The sequence below is a fragment of the Megalops cyprinoides genome, chromosome 14 (genome assembly GCF_013368585.1).
Source record: "Megalops cyprinoides isolate fMegCyp1 chromosome 14, fMegCyp1.pri, whole genome shotgun sequence".
In the NCBI taxonomy this organism is placed as follows: domain Eukaryota; kingdom Metazoa; phylum Chordata; class Actinopteri; order Elopiformes; family Megalopidae; genus Megalops; species Megalops cyprinoides.
The window spans coordinates 26,446,917-26,468,086 of NC_050596.1; the positions used below are offsets into that span (position 1 = coordinate 26,446,917).

The following is a 21,170-nucleotide window of genomic DNA, read 5'->3' on the forward strand; positions in this document are numbered from 1 at the left end:
ATTAACTTTCTGGTTGCCAAGGTTCTGCCCCTTTGTTTCTGTAATTGCACTGCTCTGAGTTATGGTGTTTACATAAAGAGTGTCTTTGCTGGGGTAGTGGTATTTTCTAAGGCTAAGGCTTCTTCAAGTGTTTTCTGCTGACAGCATTGAGAGTATTTTGCTACTTTACAGAACTTTCTTTTCAGTCCTGGAGAGGGCATTTGATCTTAAGGACACTCACTTTATGACTTCACTTCGGTAGTTTTTCAAAGTAGTTTACATGACCCTATAAGTTTACAGAACACACTCATTTGCCTGTGAGTCTCAAATGAAGCTGGGTTTGTTGATGTGTGTGAGCTGATTTCTGCAGTGCAATCTGTGCATTGTATTTCTCTGCAGTGGGTCTAGTGACTCCATCTCTCACTGGTAATAGACACAGCAGAAGCAGGTGCTATACTGATAGAGGGCAAGCTGTATTGTGTTGTTTTACAGTGCAACAGCTGCGACTCCAGGCTGTGGTTCTTCTCACTGGTTAAAACCCAGTATTCGGGAATGACTCTGTGTAACCTGCGGCTACAGAGGTGCAATGTATGGGGGCCTACCGCTAGCTGACAGACCCAGTACTGGACATGACATGATCACCAATCCCCCCACAGAGAGAGCAAACAACAAAAAAGGAGGTCTCCTCAGGCACTATGGAGCGTGCTCTCTCCTTGTCTCTATCAATGATGGGGCCCTGTTCCACGGGCCGCCCTCAGCGGGAACGGTGGCAAATCCGAGCGCGAGGCCAGACTTTTACGCCGAGGCCGGCCCTGGGTTCCCATTTCACCCTCGGATGTAATCTGTGGCCTGCGAGACCCAGCAGAGGTTCTGGGACTGATAAGCCGTAATGACAGATTGTTTCAGGTGGGGGTTCATTATATTTTCGAGGCCCGGTGTGCTTTCCATGTAAAAGCCTAGCACACAGTCTCAGAAGACAGGTGAGAAGATTGCAATTAACCACCCTGAATCAACAGCTGGGGCCACTGAACTGCAAACGTGGGAGTTGGATTATTGTGGTCCATACATCATGTGGAATGTTAGGAAAATAACAGCGTGATTGCATTCAGTTACGGTCATATTAACCTCATTGCAAGAGCACTTTCAGGAAAGAAAATTCACCTTTGTTATAATCCTTAAACTTAACTGGGGCTTTTTCAGAGAGAGCAAGAGAGAGAAAGAGAGGGAGATGATGTTTCCTTGGCAACGCACAGTCTGAAAGACAAGGGTGTGCTCTATAATACTTCACAATGATTGATGGCAGAGGAGACCGGAGATATATAAGGAAGTCTTGGGTATTTGGCCTGGATTAAGCCTCATCAGTCATGTTCCCCTTGTGCCCTCTACGGGCAGCTATGCCAGAGCGCTTTACTGGCATGAGAGTACTATGCACCGCTCACCCTACAGCCATCACTGTCAGAGCGCAGGCCGGCCGGCCACCGCCACAGCTACAGGAGGGAATCAGGAGAGGGAGGGCCGGCGCTGGGAGGAGTCACAGTTTAAACGCCTTCACCCCTCACCGGTCCTGGACCAAACACCGTCCTGTCCAGATGACATCTGGCGTGTATAACATGACACATTTATCCTGAATTAATACTGAATATTTGTCTCCAAGATGGGGTATCAGACAAGCAGCAGCACTGGTGTTATCAAAAGAGTTAGTGTGTTTCTTGTTATCTTACGGCATCTACTCAAAATTAGCAATGAGAGCCAGAGTGCCTCTGTTCACGAGATTCATGAGTGAATATGTTTAATTGAGATGGACTTCTTTACAATCCCAGTGCCACTCCAGCAGCTGTTCATTAAAGTGTACAGTAGAGAGTGCTAACTTCACTTCAGTCCTGCAGGGAAATAGAGTCTGCACGTCTGCCTGGTCTGTCTGCCTGTTATTTGGAAAGCAAGTCACCTAGCTCTGTTTTCATGGGTTATATCAGTTACTGTCAGAAAAGAAAAAAACGCATGGAGCCTGCCGGGTTCAGATTTCTTCTACTGCGCTTACGTACTTATGGTGCATAATATTGATAATAACGAGCTACGGTTTGCCTGTCTTCTCTAAAGCCTTAGATTCATCCAGCACACTCTAGTAATGAGGGGAACTGTACAAGCTAACTTGCTCAAATGCACAGCCTCCGGATCCAGCAAAGAGCCACACGGCGCTTGTGTTCAACGTCTTCGGCATTGCTCACACTGTCGTGAAAGTGCGCCTTCGTCACCCTTTTAGGACGCGGTGCTTATTAAGCCGGCAAATGAATGCGTTTTGTTGCCTCTCCACGTCTCCTCGCCTCTCCAAAGTTCCAGGCTTGTCTGAAGTGTATCGCTGCCCAATGGGATGGCCTGTACGTGACGCATGACGCATTGTCATTCTCCTTGTGACTCCTCACTTGCTTGGAGGGAAGAAATCCCCCTACTCATTCAGTGAAGGGTATTAAAGCCGGCGTACGTCAAGTGGTTTGTGTCTTTATTTTTGTTTTGGCTTATAGTACCTAATTAATATTTTCTAAGGTGGTCCCTTTGGGGGATTCTTAACTGCTGTGATATACAAGCATGAGTGTTAAGTCCTGCTTTAGGCTAGCTGTGAAAGATAAGGCCTTGATTCACCTGCTAAGACATTCCTCCCAGTTCCAAGTATCCAGTTTTTTTTTTAGTAATAATCTTTGGCGCATACAAAGAATTATATATTGAGAATATGATTGAGTAATGTACAATATATTTCATATATAGTAATATATATGAAATATATTGTTTAGCCCAATAAATTTACTGTTAATATCTGTAAAATTGATATATGTTAGTATATTGCAATATATTTATGATTTCCATTAATATATTTTAAATGTATTTGTGATACAACAATTTCTCAGTATATTATATTTCATTTTTGTGCGGGGGTTTTTGTGTGATGGTTATGAGGCAGTCTGTTCTATGTATATAAAACAATTGTCTGTCAGCCAGCCAAATTATATCTGCTGTAGTGTTGCTCAAAAAAAAAGTACTTCCAGTAATGCTAGTAAGAGCTGATTTAAATCCAAGTTTTGAATGGAATTAAATACACATTATACGTAGCAGTTACCCACATCTTGTGGCTTTCAGTCAGAGGCAGTGGAGTGCTGCTCCAAGCTGATCTGCTCGGCTGAACTGGAGTCAGTTCACTGATAACATTGCCCTCCTCTCCACATGCACCACGCAGGTGTGGCTGTGTGTGTACTTTAAGCTTTTATCAAAGGCCTGGACAAGAGGAGCACCCAGCCGTGTGAGGCAGTGATATTTACAATTTCTCTACTCAGCAGGTTGCTCTTCAATGGAGTGAGAAATTACTGTGTGTGTGTGTGTGTGTGTGTGTGTGTGTGTGTGTGTGTGTGTGTGTGTCTGTGTGTGTGTGTGTGTGTGTTTTCGCGTGCGTGCTTGTACTCATGTATCTGTGTGCAGGTAAGTGTGTGTGTGTGTGTGTGTGCGCGTGCGTGCTTGTACTCATGTATCTGTGTGCAGGTAAGTGTGTGTGTGTGTGTGTGTGTGTGTGTGTGTGTGTGTGTGTGTGTGTGTGTGTGTGTGTGTGTGTGTATGTGTGTGTATGTGTGTGTGTGTTTGTTTGTGGGAGGTGCAATACACAAAGATACGCAGAAAGACATGGAGAGAGAAATGGAGTGACGGAGAGAGGAAGAGAATTAAAATAAAAATAGGATCACCAGATCATCTATACATATTAAGTTACAAAATGTACTTTGTTTTGCAGTGTGCTGATCATTTTACAGGAATTTATCCTGAAGCATTTGGTTGACATCTAAGTTTTTAAGATGAGTTTAGAGACTGTGCGCATGAAAGGGGGATGCAAATTTCTTTAGACAGATGAGTGGAGAGATGAATGTTTGCCCACTGATTGACCTTCCATCACGACCTCCCAGCTGCAAGCCTATTGCTGCACCCAGCTCACCCTGAGCCGCCTAACCACACGCCACCTGCCAAAATCCCATAATGTCCTTCCAGGGCTTACCTTTCCCACGCCGCCCTCCCAAAAGTCACAATCCGGCCTCATTTCTCTGTCTCTCCACCTCCGGGCACACCCACCAGGCTGGAAGTGGGTCAGGGTGCCAGTGTGGCTACAGCGCTGCTCTAGATCCCAGCATGCCGAGCGCAGCCAAGGCGTGTGGGAGGAAGGGATGAGAGGCACATACGGACCCAGCAGACAGACACCTGCCGGCCGTAGGAGGAGAGACTGTCGCTTCTCTCCCTCCCGCTGTTTCACACAACGCAAGTGTGATGGAGCATTGTTCTGCTCCCTCTCATTTGCTGTTGATGCTGCTGGAACTTAAGCACCATTGTTCGAGGAAACTGACTTTATACTTCTCCAACTCATATAATCCTCGGGAAATCAGATCGCTTTTCACCCCCTTTGCTGTACATGTGCTGTATATATAAATATTTTTACATCTAAAAGGAGCTTTCAGTAAATGCATTACTCTCACTTCATTCTTTGGGCAGAGTCAGGAGGATGTCACATTGAAATGTAATATGATACAGTATCAGATGGAACTATTATACCTCTGCCATGAGTATGTGTATGTGTGCAGGCCTGTAGAAATCAGGGGGTCTGCAAGACAATTACTAGGGTTCAGCCTATATAAGGGGGGGGGGGGCGGTCTGCTTTCTGTGCCTGCCTGTGAGGTGCAAATTGTGACTGTGTGTGCACATAATTTGTGCGGTGTGTGTGTCTGTGTGTGTAAGTGTGCGTGTGTTTATGTTTATTCCCAGTCATCTGTTTGAACCCCAAACAATAAATTGTATTTTATTTCTTGAAAGATATAGGAACATATTTGGCAAGAATTTTTACTTGGAACTTGGACTGTAGTGTGTTTACATCAGTTCTTTGAATGTGTTTTTTTTTTTTTTCCTCCCACAACTAATGTACTGTACTTTTTTTAAAGTGCAGCGCTGTACATTATCACAGGGAAAGTTAAACATCACAGCATTTTACATTCATTTTAACACAACATTGCATAAGTAAATGTTAAACCCTCATAAAAAAAAGCACGAACAGCAAAATGATGAAAGTGCTGCGATAAAAACGACTTTCCTGTGTTGATGAAAGGCGAAAGAAACATGCCGATGAAAGCTGCTGTGCCCTTGCTGGTCACTGGAACAGTTGTTCATTCCTTTAATAAAGAGGGCCTTTAAAGGCGAGGCTGTAAGTGCTTGCTCATGGCCGTGCGGTTTGCGGAGTGTGATCTCGGCTGAAAGTGGCCTTCGGCGCTCACCGCCCCCGTTCCGTGAGGTTAGCCTTTTCCCAGCCTTTGTCAGCGCTTCAGTCACACTTGCCTCACTCTGGTCTTGGCAAACAAAAGTGCTCCAATTCAATGCCCTTGATGGACAATAGACCAATTTTTTATTTTTATTTTTCTTTTGCAGTGTTTTTTTTTTATTATTTTGTTAAATAGCAGAGTAGCATCAGGGAAGGGGAGCCGTACAAAATGATGTTAACAGACTGCCCCGCCCCATCACTCCCCTTCCCTCGAGAACAAACTGTCTTGACTCACGTTCAGAGCAGGTCTGAACAGAGCAGGTGTGAACCCCAGCCAGTTTGAATATGGAATGGGGACCACTTGATCTATACATAAGCTTTTACTGGAGGGTTGTCATTGTTGATGTCTGACTCAGCCATTTCAGTGGACAATTTTATTTCCTTTTGACCCCAGGTGCTTGGTCAGTGTGTTTCTCCTGTATGTAGGGTCTGTGACAAGTGAAATCATACACTTCACATTTATGTCTCTGTTATGTTTTATCAGAGATTTAAGAGAGATTAAGATTTTTAACAAAGAATAACACCATTTTACCATTATCTTATCATTGTTTGTCCATGCATATTCATGAGGAGTTTGGCCGAAAATGACAGTGTACTTATTGACAACAATTGGTAAAAAATTTACAAAAAATCTCACTGCTGATTAATATCCCTGCGTACCTGGCATCATTTGAACTCTTCGTTCCCTCATTAGTTCTCATTGCTCATGCTACTGTTGTCTGGTGCTGAAAACTGGGGTTGTTGCGGAAAACTTTGTACTGCTGATATTCGACAAACAAATTAACCACGCAAGATGGGGAAGGAGACTCGTCATGAACAAACTGTTTCTGAGGGATTGTTTCACACATAGAAAAGGGACCTTCCCTTCCCTTCTGTCATATGAACAAATGAGAAGGGATTGCTGTCTGTTAGACTTTCCAGATGAATGGCTGTTCGGTGTGAATAAGTCAGTGTCTGTTATCTCTGCCGGTCCAGCAAATGACATGTCTCCCGACCACTCTGATCAACACACGCATTTGCAAATCCATTTAAATTGCTACTTGGGCAGTGACATTATGCTACATAGCACTTTCCTCATCAAGCGCAATCATGTACATTTCAACTGCACTGTGGAGCTTTTGAAACCCCTGTGCATCTCTGCTATCTATGATATGCGGGACATTTTTTTTTTCTTTTTTTTTTTTTATGGCTGCACTGCACAGCGTCCATAATTCATCTCGGAGATATGAAGTAGTGCAAGGACGATATGCAGCAGAACTGAAGCTTCAAATGGCGTGTGGGGGGGAAGATCGAAAACAAGTTGGAAAGTGTGTGTGGGGGTGGAGGGTGCGGGGATGAGGGGGGTGCTGGCTTAATGAATGTGGCTACATCGTCACATCAGTAGAAATTACTGCCCCGGCATAAATGGAAAACGGCGATATGCTCATCCGTCTTTGGAGCCGAAGTCGAAGAGCATCTCCTTTGATCGCGCCCGTGACGGCCCGGGCCGTTTCTCAACGTGATGAAGCAGTTTTGTCTCCCGTTTTTTTTGCTGCAGAGGAGAACATCGTGACGATAACATGAAAGGTGGATGTGATTTGAGGATCCAGCACGTTGGAAGGGGGCTTGAGCGAAACAAGGGAGGAAGGCAGAGGCAGGGGAAGCTTAAAAACCTGCTCGTTTCTGGGATGGTGTCGTGTTAAAGCACGAGGCAGTTTGATTTCGCCTTGCTTTGGGGGTGAGGTACATTAATGCATGCTGTGAGGCAATCCATGAGGAAACAGGTTCCATTCGGTCTCCTGTCAGGATTTGTGGTCAAGGCTCCTTCTGTCCACTGTTGACCCAGAAAAACACTTTTAGGTGCAACTGCAAGATGGGTTTTTGTACTGCTGTTTGTTGTTTTCTTACCCATTAGCAAGCTTCCTTAAACATGTAACATCCTGGGTTAAACCTCCTGTGATGTGTACCCAAAAATAAAATTATTTTTATAAAGACAGGTCTGAGACTCCCCTAGGAGAGGACCAAGACACAGTGACGTGCAGAGCACAATTTAATCAAGTCTTTGTAGAAATATTAACAGTGTCTCCCTGCCCGCAGTTATGAATATGTCTCATCTATATTGTCCTTATGTTGGTAATCTTCTTCTGTATATAGAGAAAAGTCCAAAGACATAAATGTTGGTAATCTGCTATAAGCTCTTATTTTTCACTGGAGTCAGGATTAAATCAGACAAAGCTTTCTGGGAATCTCTGGATCATAACAGTCCTTGGCACCCTAAGTCACTCCAATAGAGGACAACAAGATTGATTTCCCCAAATCCTCTAGTCTGGGTTAGATGCTATGATTCATATTAAGACCCTCTCCGGGATGAAAAATGAAATTACTGACTTGTCAGTTATTATTGTTACCAGGGTTCACATCCTGGATTCTGAAACGGAGAGGATTTTTATCTGAAAACTTAATTATTTCTACTGTTATTATCATTATTATTATTTTCTGTTAACATCTGGTGTGTGTGTGCCATTCCTTGGAAAACAAAAACAGATCATATTGTTATGAAAGACAACTGTAAGGGGTGGTATAGTCTGACCTCATTTGTTCAGCATCAATCATGCTTTGCTTGGAGTAGACGCTATACGTAATCTTAATGCCGGTGCTGGGTAAATTCATTTTCCTGTACCTGTCATTGTACAGTCTTTGTGTTGGAAAGTGGGACATCAACCATGGGATACAGGGAGGCTCAGGGTCAGCAAGAAGGAGTGACATGGAAAAGGTCATATTGTAAACAAGAACCGTTCAGAGCTGTTCCCCGGTTACTCACAGTCTGACAGCATCCTCCTTGTTGCATTACATTATTAATTTACTTAGCAGACACTTACACAGGGTAACAGAGAAGCATTGCTCATATATTCTGCGTTCATATGGTTGTTGAGTTGGAGTGGTTTAGCTGGTTCAGTTAAAGATGCTAAATGGCTGAGTAATTAGCTGTGCTTTTAAGTGATTTAATGCAGCCTTATGGGATAAGAATTGGACAGCTCGGTTTTAAACCAGTCAACATAATGTTGCATTGCTGGATGGATCTCAATGTATAGCATCCCATATGTGTGATTTAATGCTGGTGAGAGCAAGCTGCTTCTAGGCGGTATCTGAACCTCTTTGTCATTCAACCATTTCTTTTTTGTGTCTTTACTTCTCAGAGATCCTGAATGGCGGTGTGTATGTGGACCAGAACAAGTTCCTCTGCCATGCCGACACCATCCACTGGCAGGACATTGTCAAAAACCCCCGCTCCGAGCTCCTCGTGGTGCCCACCAATATCAGCGTTGGATGTGAGTATTGTCACCAGTAAAAAGAGTCTGGGCGAAGAGGTGTTGCAATTGTTTTTAAAAAATGGTCACTTAGTGTGTGTGCAGGAAAAACCAAGCCATCATTTTACTCAAAATTTAGTTCTCTGTGTTTTCCAGGTGACTTATAAGACAATTTTGTTTTTACAGAAGAATCAAATCTTTCATATAACAAGTCAGCAGGAGGTCTGTTTCCTAACTCGGACACAATTGCTGAGAATAGTTACTGCTGTTGAGGACATGCTTTGTTGTATGATGGTACAGGATCGAACAGGGGTTCGTATCAAGATAATCTAGATGCAGTATTATGGCCATCTATCCACCAAGGGCTGCTCCATCTAACCAGGTGGACGAGGGCAGGATGGGTAGTCAGGTACACAAACATCCTGTATCTGTGAACAGGGAGAACGAGTGGACTAATTAGCCAGGCCTAATTAGCAGGGAAAGCCTGTGTCCGTGACACAGCAGGCAGGGAGCAGGGTCAGGGAAGAACAGCAGGGAGCCTCTGCTGAGGGACCTGCTGGCCAAAAACACCAGTGCGCACAAACGCGTGCGCACATTACAGCAAACACGTACACGCACACCACGGCTCCTCTAAAGACAGCCACCGGTCCGGTAAAACAGCAGCAGATGGACCTGAGAAGAATGTGAAAAGGGTTTGAATCTAATTCAGACACTCCTCTGCTGAATTTCAGGCCACAACTCTTAGCGAGTTTACTTCCAGATTCAGTCATGCTGGTGCCTTCCATAGCATACGTGAAGGAGCTGAGTTCATTTTTTTACAACTACATGTAGAATATATATTTTAGGAATCCACTTTTTCTCAGGTCTTAATAAAATCCATATTTGGATGGATATCTCAGACTCTGTTTTTTTCATCTGTTTTTGACAACCTGCCGCTGGTTTATTCTCACTGTGATAAAGATGTCCTCTACGGGTGGCCGTAATGCCTTTGGAATTGCCTCTCATGTCCTGGCTCTGAACAGCAGACTCTGACTCACGGGACCCCCTTTATCTGTGATGACAGAGACAGTGAGAGAGTCCCGCAATGTGTTTTATTCTATCTCAGTAATGCTCAGAGGCTTTGATCTGACTCCTCGCTCTCTGCTCGGAGATACGGCGGCTCGCGCAGATTATCTTACTCAACTCTTGCTGTACCTCTGCGGAGTTTTTTGTTCTCAATCCAATTACGATCCATTCTTCGGTGGTGTTTCGTAAGAAGGGCCGCATGTCCCCGCCATTCCCGTCAGAACGTATCAAATCTCTCCTTTGTGTGGCAGTTGCAGGGTGGGTTCTGTATTTTTACCCCTTCAAACGTTACCGTTGCGCCACCAGCAGAAAACGAACAGTGTCCGTTGATTTGATGGCATCGTCACCATGTCTAATGATCAGTTTTTAATGTTCTTTTTCCAAAGTTTCAGACTCAAAATGCCTCCTTCAAAAAGGCATAAAACATTACGGTTTGAAACGGTTTCACTCAAGGTCAATGGGAATCAGTATCAGGGGGTTGTCAGACTTTAAACATAATGGCACGGTTATGGCCTTCAGGCAAAGCTGCCGGGGTAACGCACTACAATTAAAGTTCACTCAGGCTGACAGAATGGCAAAGTACAGCACGTCCAAAACATGCCCGTTCCCCCAGGGGTCCCTTTCGTTTCTCCTCTGAGGCTCTGCTTTCCTGCACGAAAATTCCAGAAAATTCATCTGTGACTGCTTTTCCCCCCTCCGCGGTCTGTAATAAAGGTGATGACCTTTTTAGGATACTGGACCAAAATGCAATGCCCAATCCTAAATCCGACATCGCTGATGTATCGCAGTATGTGATCATTTTGAATCATTAAACCTGACACTGGATGTGGATGTGTCCACTCAGAATGCAGTTCAGATCACCTTAGACTTTTGCCTTCCACCGCCAAAATGGTTGAGCACACAAGTGCTTAGAGATGGGGGATTGTGTTGAGAAACATTCACAGTGCTAATGGCAGAGACGTGTGGAAGGCTGTTTGTTCTTGCTGTCTGTCTTCAAGTCAGTATACATCCAGCTGTAGACGTGAGGCAGCCAAACAAAGCTAGATGGTAGTGAGGAAGATGAGGAAGAGGAAGAGGAGGGGTGGAACAGATGGAGAAGCATGTCAAGATAGAGTGAGACTTTAACATAATTACTCTTCACTGAAGTTGAGCTAGGGCAAAGGGCTGACACTCCACTAGGCAACCACACTCAGTCTATAATTACTAGCCAGTCAATTAAACCCCAATGGCAGCACATGCTGGCAGAAAAACAACACACACACACACACACACACACAAAGAGAAGCCTGTCAGTGTCTTTGTCTCGCCAGCATGTGAACATTTTCTGAGATTATGCCTTGATTTGAGTGAGTTCTCCCACAGACTGTTTGAGGGGAGGAAAGCCATAATCACCACAGCCTGAGAGTCTGTGTTGCTCCAGATAGCTAGTACATTCAGGATGCCATTGGGTCAATGCTTTTTCTTTACCCATTCAATAAAATTCCTTGTTGCTTATAGGTTATAGAGAAAAGCTTATCAGTGTACCTCAATGGTAACAATAATACAAAAATACAAGATTGGCTGACTGCATCTTCAGGTTCGAATTGAACAAAAGGCTAGTTTAAGTGTAGTCCTTGAGACAGATGCTGGCTAAGGTAAGGAATAGTTTCTGCTTAAGGCACTTTGATTGCCAATACTGACAGACATTATGTTACATTATGTTTAAGGGCTCCTGCACTGCAGTCTGGGGAGGCAGTGTAGCATAGTGGTAAGGACAAGGGCTTATAACCAAGTGGTTGCTGGTTCGATTCCCCACTGGGGCACTGCTGCTGTAGCCTTGGAGCGGGTACTTAACCCAGAATTGCCTCAGTAAATACGTAGCTATATAAATGGATAACACGTAAAAATTTTACTCTGTGTAAGCTGCTCTGGATGAGAGCGTCTGCTAAATGACAATAATGTAATGTAATGTGTTGCTGGAGGTGGATGCTGTGGGAGGTATAGAGGGGTTTCGAGGTCTGAAGGGCTGCCTACTTGTCATCCACAGGCAGCCGCTGTCACCGATCCTGTAACGGCCGTTGCTGGGGACCCCGTGCCGACGAATGCCAGATCTGTGAGTATTGCCCCCCCCCCCCCCCCCCCCCCCCTCCACCATGGGGGCACCCTTTCTGATCCAGCCTGAGGCCAACACCTCCACCGCATCGCCACACACATGCTGGCCCCTCCCCGTCCCATCCCCTACACACTACACTACAACACATCACGTGGCTCAAGTCCAGTAAGCCAATGCCCAGTCAGGGCCCAGAGAGCCATATGGCCAGGCCAGGGCAGTGATGGAAGTTGTTGCAGTTGCAGTGTGGTAAAACTCCTCAGAAGCTGTTGCTTTGCCAGCTAGCCATCGCTACAACAGGACTGCACAAGCTCTGGCGCTCATCTCCATGCCGAGAGAGCCGCTATCAGCGGCCTGCACAGCACTCACCTCACCCCCCACCCCGTCGAGGAGATAATTGTAGGGAGAATCAGGGCTCTTATTCAAACACCAGTGGGAGCGGCAGCTCTGCCTCTCACCTCCAGCGGTTGAGAAGTGCACTTTAACACTTACAGCGTAATTATATCTGGCCCCGCGGCTTCATGGGAAAACACAGTGAAGTACATGCATTTATCTCCCCTGCGTTATTGCATTCTCTCGCACCCAGCTGTCGCCGCCAGACTCCTCTGGCTATTTTGCTTCCAGAAGACTTTATTCTTTGTTTCATCACCGTAATTCGATCCGATGCAATCCCACCTGTCGTTCAGATGTTTGCAGAGCATCATATAAAATTTTCAAGCAACATGTGATTGAATGTGCTCAGAAAGTATATTTTCCCACAGCCTGTTGGGGGTAAAGAAATGATCATTAATAAGCAATGATAATCTTTTGTGATTGTTTTTGTTGTTTTTTTTTGTTAAGTAGAGTAATCTTCCCATAGCTGGACTGGAATGGAGGTCACTGTATGCACATGCACAATTTATAGGAAACTCCCCTGTCACCTTTCGGGAGATATTAATGCAAAAGGTGTTAATACAAAACCGAATGTCGATGCCCAAGCGGATATGTGTATGTCATAGCCAAAAATGCACACACGCACACGCACACACACACACACACACACACACACACACACACACACAGACACACGCACACACACGCACACACGCACATGCATCAGGACACCCTTAAATCTCATGCGTGTCCTTTCTGTTCCGTGGGCAGGGCACTGAGAGGAGACCGGGGGGCGCATGGCCGTGGAAACAGGGTGCAGTAAATCGCACGTTCCTGTAATAGAAAATAACTGAAATCAATACATAAATCTCATAAACACGTTATCTCCCAAATAGGCCATCCTTAATCAGAGACATGGCCCAGCCACTGAGACACTCTGTAAACATGATTGATCAGCAGTGATGTTTCTGCCCTCCACCTCCTCCTTTTTTTATCTGTCACTTGCTTTTGCTTTATCCCCCCGTCTCATTCTCCCACTTTGCTGTGACCCCCGTTTCCCGTTTCTCTTCCCTGTCTTTACACATTGTGCCCTTCTCCTCCTCACACCCTTGTTCTCCCCTCCGTCATTTCTTTCATCCTTCTCTTTCCTTTCCTTTTCCCCTCCTTTTCCTCTCTCTTCCCCTCTCTTCATCTCTTCCTCTCCTCTCTCTCTGCCGCTGCCTGCGCTCTCCTTTCCCTTTTTGAAGTATTTTCTATAGCCATATTTGTGTCGCCACGATGCAAATATGAGTTAGCACTGAGATGATTTAGCACTATGCATTAAGTTTTCAGCAAGTGTCATCCAACATGGTAGATAAGATGTATCCATTTGCTTCTTTTCCTCTCACTTTTACTCTAACCCTATATTTTCTCTTGTCTGTCAATCCCATTGTTTTATGAGTGGCTACTTATGAGCAACTACTGCTGCATATTTACACTGATAACCATGTGAGGAGTAGTAAATACAGGCAGGTAGTACCACAAATCATCAGTTGATTTAAGGCAATATTATTTTTTTCCCTTCTAAAACCTGATATTGGGGTATGTCAGATACAGCCATATCATCTTAATGCCACTATTTATCTGAATCGACTGCTTTAGCATCTTCAGCTGAATTGAGTTGGCGGCAAAGCAGCTTCACATTGTTGTGGTCAAATGGATGAGGTAAAAATGCAGAAAGTGCTGGGTCCAGCTTTGTCCCCTTATTCAAACTGTGATGATCCAGCCAGGCGGGGAGTTTTTGCACCATAAAACACACCGGGATCATCTCTGATTTCCATCACATCTGCTGATTAATTCCTCGCCTTCCCTGTGTTCAAATTTCAGGTGCTCAGCATACTCTGAGAGATTGATGTTTTTTATTGTATTGCTGGGCAGTATTTTTAAGTGGATGTCTAATAGCAAATAGATCAACATGCTGGAGTTTGCTGGTGAGGTCATTTGTTTGATAAAATGTCTTTTTTTAAGTAGGCCATTTCATTTTCATGCGCAATAATAGAATTCATTGACGTTCTGTTAGTGGGGGAGGTAGGCCCCAATCTCATTGCAGCTGTGGATCATCTTGAATCCATCACCCTGTGAGCGACTAACATTAGCTGCAGGACCTGCTGATTGGGACAGGGGGGAACATCTTCCCTTCAAACCCGTCTGCGTGGTTTAGTTAGAGAGGGGAACATGTATATTGCCGGATGAGTTTGAAGAAGCCCTTACAGTTTCATAACCTGTACCCATTATGTATTGTACACCTGTAGGTATAAACACATCCAACTGGGCATATACAGGCGCACACGCACACGCACACACACACACACACACACACCCACACACACACGCATACAGTTTATACAGTAGGAACACATTCATGCTTAATCATACACATACACATACACACACACACACACACACACACACACACGTATGCAAGCATGAAAAAATGCATGCTAAAAGAGAAAAAGTGCAAACATATGACAGTGGCTATGCTCTAGTCCACAAATACCCACAGTTCCTTTCAAAGGGAGGGCGGCAGAGAGCAAAGAGGGGAAGAAAAGTTTGCTCCTCGTCTCTTTGAGAGATCTGCAGTCTTCCTTCCGCTCCCGTGTCTGCAAATCGCTTACCGAGCTCTTCCTCCGATTGCGTTCCGTCGGTTCTGATGTTACCTGTCATCGCGGTGGCAGGCACACGCGGCGGCCCATATGGCGGGACGTTAGCGTGATGGCACCTGCCAGGGACGGACAACACGCACGTGGCGCGCGGACATGACGGAGGTCTTAATCGCACTGTCACAGATGGGCGGGAAGCGCAAACCAACGGGCTACATCCAGCCACGTGATGCTGCAGACCGACATACCTGCTGCTGGAGGCTCTGAGGCCCCAGTCCCCCTCATTCAGAACGTAGATTGCCTCTGTTAGAGCGGAGCATTTCCCAGCCACGGCTCTTAAACTGTCCCGCTACGACAGGGTTTGACTATAATGCCATAACTATACATTATTAATAACTTACTACGTGATATCTGTATTAGAATATTACCTACCTCACTCCTGCCATTTCCCCACTGGCATAATTATACAGTTACAGTACCGTAGCTGTAAATTACAGTAACTACATGGAATATGACTCTTGTCAAATATGCTTACTGGTAGTAATGTGATGTGCCATAGGTCTTTACGGTTTCTTTAATAGAAGCATCTACATATTTTAAAATTCAACAGGAAATCCTGGCAGTGTCGTTAGCCATGATATTCACAAAGCCTATTGGAGAAATGGCTGTAAAGAATGAATAATATGATGCCTTGTCAAATGACTGAATAGTAAGCTGATGGTGCTGATGTCCACTGAAGGTGTGCTACTCTGTGGTGCTGCATCCACAGTCATAGTGTGCTGTGTCAGTGTGTCCTACTAATGTCTATGAGCTATGGATGTCTGCAGTAGTGTAATGGTAATGTCCACTCTGTGTCCATAGCGATGTGTGTAATGTAATAGCTCAGTGCAGTATGGTAATGTCCTTTTTCTCCACAGTGAGGAGTTTAATGTTCCGGTGCGGAACCGTATGGTTATGTCTTTCCTCATGATGGCAAATGTAATGTTTCTGTCTCCACAGTGACAAAAACGGTGTGCGCTGAGCAGTGTGACGGGCGCTGTTTCGGCCCCTACGTCAGCGACTGCTGCCACCGGGAGTGTGCGGGAGGATGCTCCGGTCCTAAAGACACTGATTGCTTTGTAGGTCGTCCAGCGAAAGCACTGTCATTCCTGTCCATTACTCACCAGTGTGTAAACACCTATTGTAAAGAATCCATTCCTGAAATCTAAAAAATTCAAAGGTACTGTATTTAATTATAACAGTTAGCAGTAGCAGTGCAGCATGCATTTTGTTAATTCATGTAGAAAAGGTGTAGCTTTCCCAGCTACACACTTTCTGCTGGTGCTAGTTAACGCTGTTGTTTGGAGGGAATGCATACTCCTTTAGAGCCCGTTCATGCTTTGAAAGACGTTCTTGACACAAAAACTAAAGCTTTTGTAATGGATTGCTTTCTTTGTGTAGGAGATGCCATGACAGTGTCATTTTCTCCACAATGCACTGCTAAATATAGACCGGCACCCACAGTCCTTGTGCGCCTTTGTTCTGTTCTCCCATCGGTTTATTGTGTCAGTATGAAACTTTCCACAGTTTCCACGGAACCAGCTTTGTGGTTATGATTTATTGAGCTCCCTCGAGTTAAATTAGACATTAAAACTTTTATCTGCTGATGTTGTACCATAACACTTTTTCATCACCGAAATCCTGTTTTTGGATCAATGATTACATTTATTAGTCTTCACACACCAGCAATTTACAGAGACCGGAAAGTCTTAAACACTATTATAGGTTATACCTCAAACTTTTGCATTTAACAACACTAAATGATAGACAGGGTCATATACATCACTGAGGAAAAAATATCTCCTTAACCTCAACATGACACCCTGAGGCCAGTTTTGTAAAGGTTACAGGCCTGCATGGTCACGATGGCGTCAAACCAGTAACCCTGTATCTTGCAGGCCTGCACCAACTTCAATGACAGCGGCGCGTGTGTGACTCAGTGCCCTCAGCCCTTCGTCTACAACCCCACCACCTTCCAGCTGGAGCACAACCCCAAGGCGAAGTACACCTACGGAGCGTTCTGCGTCAAGAAGTGTCCGCGTAAGAGCACCCGCACTCACAGAACAGTAGAACCAGGAACACACCACGCAAAAGCTAGAGCTCTTGTTTGCTGGCACACAGCTATCATAATCATTTCATGAAATCTTATTTTTCCCTTATAACTAAAGCCACAGCCTAGAGCCAGGACCCAGGACCCAGATGGGTTCTATAATCAAGTTCAGAACCTCTGATATTTGTTCATAGAGTGAAAAAAAAACCCGTCCGTGATCATTTTTTTATAAAACACAAACATGATACATATCACTGCCTATTGAAAAGTTAAATTTTCTCATTGATTTCAGCATCTTAAATGAGCTGGTGCTTTGTGTAGATTTTTCAAGGTGAAATAGGGATTTGCCTCACTCCCACAAAGAAAATAATACAAAGAAGCTGAGATACAAGTGAGATAAAGACATAATCAGAGGGATTTATACCTGTTTATTTATTTCTCTATGAAGAGGGTTTATTGCTTGAGATGTAGGCTGTGTACCAGGCTTATAGTATCAGCATTCCTGGTAAAGTGTGCGGTGACGGCGACTGCAGTATGTGAATCATAAAGAGTCATTGTAGCAGAGCCACTTCAGCAAGTTGCAATTACATGTGTTATGGCCTTGCCCTCAGTGACTCAGATCCAGATCACATTTAACTGCAATTTCCCTTTTCTCACAAAAAGGAGGCCGCATTAAACAGCTGTTTAACTGAAAGCTTGAATTTTTAAAAGGACACGGAATGTGTCTGTTTGAAATGAATGAATTTAAAACGATACTGGAGCAGTTTAAGCTACAGAGCAGTAACCATGTTCTTCAGTGGGCCCCACCCATATTAGGACATGACCGACCTGTAAGCTTACAGCAGCTAAGGGCAGAGCACATTTATAGCCATTGTGTTCCCCTGCAATGGAGCTTCCACTGTGTTGACCTTTACACCCTTATGTTTCTCCTAAAATGACTGATCCTTATGAGGAATGTAGGCTCACTCCCCCTGCTTGTTTGTGTAAAGCCCAGCCACTGCCCTTCACATCCTATTTGAGTCTGTATATAAGTATTATTTCACTTTACTCTCCCAAATATCAGAATATTAACTGATAACTCTCTGTATTGGACAACTGTACAGTCCTACTAGGATTGGAACCCATGATGGTCTGGATTCGGGAGTCGAGTACTACGTCCATTACACTGTGCTCCCCCAGCTCTCTCTTACACAGGCGCCTTAGTTATTGTCATGTTATTCAAACAGTGTCAGTCACAGTGTGGGTTGATGCATCTCCCAGGCACATCATGAGTGTTGTAATGAAAGCCCCCCCATCTCCAACAGAAAACCATGGTCCTCAACCCAGAGTGACTGATGCAGCCCTCTACACGTTCTCTCACTGGTGATGAGGACCCTTCATTAGGATGTAATAAAGAAGGGCCTAAGCGGGGTTAGTCACAGGGCTCTGTGATGCAGGGCCCCCCTGATTCCAGGCGATGGGCCACACAAGTGCTCACTTTAGTAACATCAACACTGAACACGAACATGAGTCAGTCCTGGATGTGCGAGAGCTTTTCTTTATGAAGTGGGTCATGTCTTAAAAATGCGGTGGCTCCTTCACCTTTCAAGTTTTTTTTTTTTTTTTTTTTTTTTTTTAGTCTTTTGAAGATTCAGCCTGCAGTCATAGAAGGTATCCGGTCTGTGTTGATTCAGTGTTAGTGTCTTAGTTTGTGGGTTTGAATCACGGATGGACTTTAATACATTGCAAATTTTATAGGCTTTTTTTGTAGGCATGATTATTAAACGGGTAGAATTGTTTTCTGTAATCCATTGAACCCATTCGATGTGTAATAGTCACTGTTTTGTGCTGCGTTGCAGATAACTTTGTGGTGGACCACAGCTCCTGCGTGCGTGCCTGTCCCAGCAACAAGATGGAGGTGGAGGAGAACCGCATCAAGATGTGCATCCCCTGCACTGACATCTGTCCCAAAGGTGCCCCTCCTACCCGAACTCCGCCTATGTGTCGGATCAACTCCGCCCTCCTGTCCCCTGTAACCCCACCCTCTTCTTCCATCTTTGCCACAGCTCCTCCCTAAAGACATAAAGACATAACTCCCTCCTCCTGAACCGTACATGCTTTACCACTTGAAGTGGATTTGCACAGTGCACATAGAGAAAGATGACCTCTTGGGTAGCAGTGTAGTGTGGTGATAGGGAGCATGAGCAGGATTCCTAACTGAAAGGTTGCCAGTTTGATTCCCTGTTGGGGCACTGCTGTTGTACCCTTGGGCAAGGTGCTTAACACAGAATTGCCTCAGTAAATGTCCACCTGTATAAAAGGGTAACATATATAAAATTGTAACCTATGTAAGTTGCTCTGGATAAGAGTGTCTGCTAAATGCCAATAACGTAATGTTATTCAATGACCTTGGCACATGAGTTAATGGTAAGCTATCAAACATGGAAACCCGCCTTGCAGTTTTTTTATTTGAAAGTGTTTTTTTTTTGTTGTTGTTTTCTTTTGAAGGGCATCAGTTTGTCCTTTGAACAGCTGTAAGGCGACTTCTCATAAGCTGTTCCCATTCTGCACCCCCTGTTTTGCTGCAGCAGGGAGCTGTGTGGCGTGGCGTGTCTAACGCCCTCACAACCTTTCCGTGACATTGTAGCTGTGACATCACATTGCTGCACTGTTGCAAGAACGTTGTGAAAGCGTTGTTCATTAGCTAGATTATGCCCTAGCTTACAGCGTGTCTGCAATAGTCTCCCTCGGTTTGTGACCATGTAGGGGCAGCAATGTAGCACAGTCGAAAGGAACAGGGCTTGCAACAAGGTTGCTGGTTCGATGCCCGGCTGGGGCACTGCTGCTGTACCCTTGGGAAAGGTACTTAACAAAGAATTCCCTCGGTAAATGTCCAGCTGTATAAATGGGTAACATGTAAAAATTGAAACCTATATGTAAGTCAGTCTGGATAAGAGCGTCTGCTAAATGCCAATAATGTAATGTAATGTGTAAATAAAGTTGTAAGGTTTTGAGAATGTTGCGTGGTTTTGTTTCAGCGTGCGACGGCATAGGCACTGCCAGCCTGCAGGCAGCGCAGACCGTGGACTCCAGCAACATCGACAAGTTCGTCAACTGCACCAAGATCAACGGCAACCTGGTGTTTCTTATCACCGGGATAAAAGGGTAAGAGGACTGCACGCACCCGTGGAGCCGTACCTCGTGCATGTAAAACCCATTCCATTAAGCCATGATATTCTCATTAGGATCCCCACTATGTCAAAATACGCTTCATTACGGAACATTTCCCAGCCTTCATGTTTAGTTATTAGCCCCTCTACTGTTCCGGCCCTATTAGCCGCGCAAAACACATTGCACCTTTTCCACAGAGTGATCCGTCAGCTCTCCGTATTAAATGAGTTCTGCCATTTAAAGAGAGAAACTGCAGAGACAGTGAAAATGGGGGGTTGGGGGGGGGGACCCCACAGGAGCCGGAGCATGGAGTGGCTGCTGTATCCCTGTGCAGTGTGGGTACAGACCACACATGCAAACACACACACACACACACACACACACACCCACACACTCCTCCGCAGTGCTGAATTCGCACTTTGCTAAAGGGAGCAGGTGGTGGACGGCCCTGGGTCTCTCTCCAGAGGCGGGCTAGCTGATTGGCTCGGAGATGCTCTCAGGGCTGTGGGAGTCCCAGCTCATTGGTGGTGAGGTATGTGAGATTGTCAGAACTCATTTCGCCACCTGACCCCAGTCTCCCCTCGCCTTGCGCTACGGTTAGCCGTAATCCATTTTACCGGCCGACAACCGAAACTCTCTGCGGATATCCGAACATGCTCATTCACAGATATCTGTGTGTTTTCAAACAAGCTGTCCCCTGTGGAACCTCCAATCACCAAACACACATACACATGCATTCACACACAGGAACCCCTTTCACACAGAAACACTGAACTCACCTCCAGCAAATTTAGCTGGTATAGCAGTGGGAGCACACTTCACTGGAGAATTGGTCACGTCAGCCAGCAGATAATATGAACACAAACAACATTACAACAAATTGTAAACAAAACTAACTGCATTAATTGGGGAAAAATAAAAAGGCAAAAAAATACAACAAACAGATAATTACTGGTAAATGATGGTGCTAAATGAGGTGTGTGCAGTCATCTATATAAATGTGCTATGACAAACGCAACAGATGGAAAAAATGGAGAACAAAAATCAACAAATAGTGAATATGACTGAACAACTGTCATACATTCTACCATAAGCAGTGTAACATTAAACACATTACAATGGAGAGGGTAGACAATTCAGTGTGCCATGGTGGCCACTGCCACTTCAT

The 21,170-nt window shown here is 44.8% G+C and overlaps 1 protein-coding gene across 1 annotated transcript in view; it reads left to right on the top strand.

Moving 5' to 3' along the window:
* LOC118789536 (receptor tyrosine-protein kinase erbB-4-like) overlaps positions 1-21,170 on the top strand; it is a 294,445-nt gene that overhangs the window by 198,792 nt on the left and 74,483 nt on the right. The window contains exons 4-9 of the mRNA XM_036546004.1: positions 8,488-8,619; positions 11,690-11,755; positions 15,763-15,881; positions 16,701-16,842; positions 18,691-18,804; positions 19,870-19,996. Coding sequence (XP_036401897.1) covers positions 8,488-8,619; positions 11,690-11,755; positions 15,763-15,881; positions 16,701-16,842; positions 18,691-18,804; positions 19,870-19,996 — 700 coding nt within the window. The remainder of the gene's footprint in view (positions 1-8,487; positions 8,620-11,689; positions 11,756-15,762; positions 15,882-16,700; positions 16,843-18,690; positions 18,805-19,869; positions 19,997-21,170) is intronic.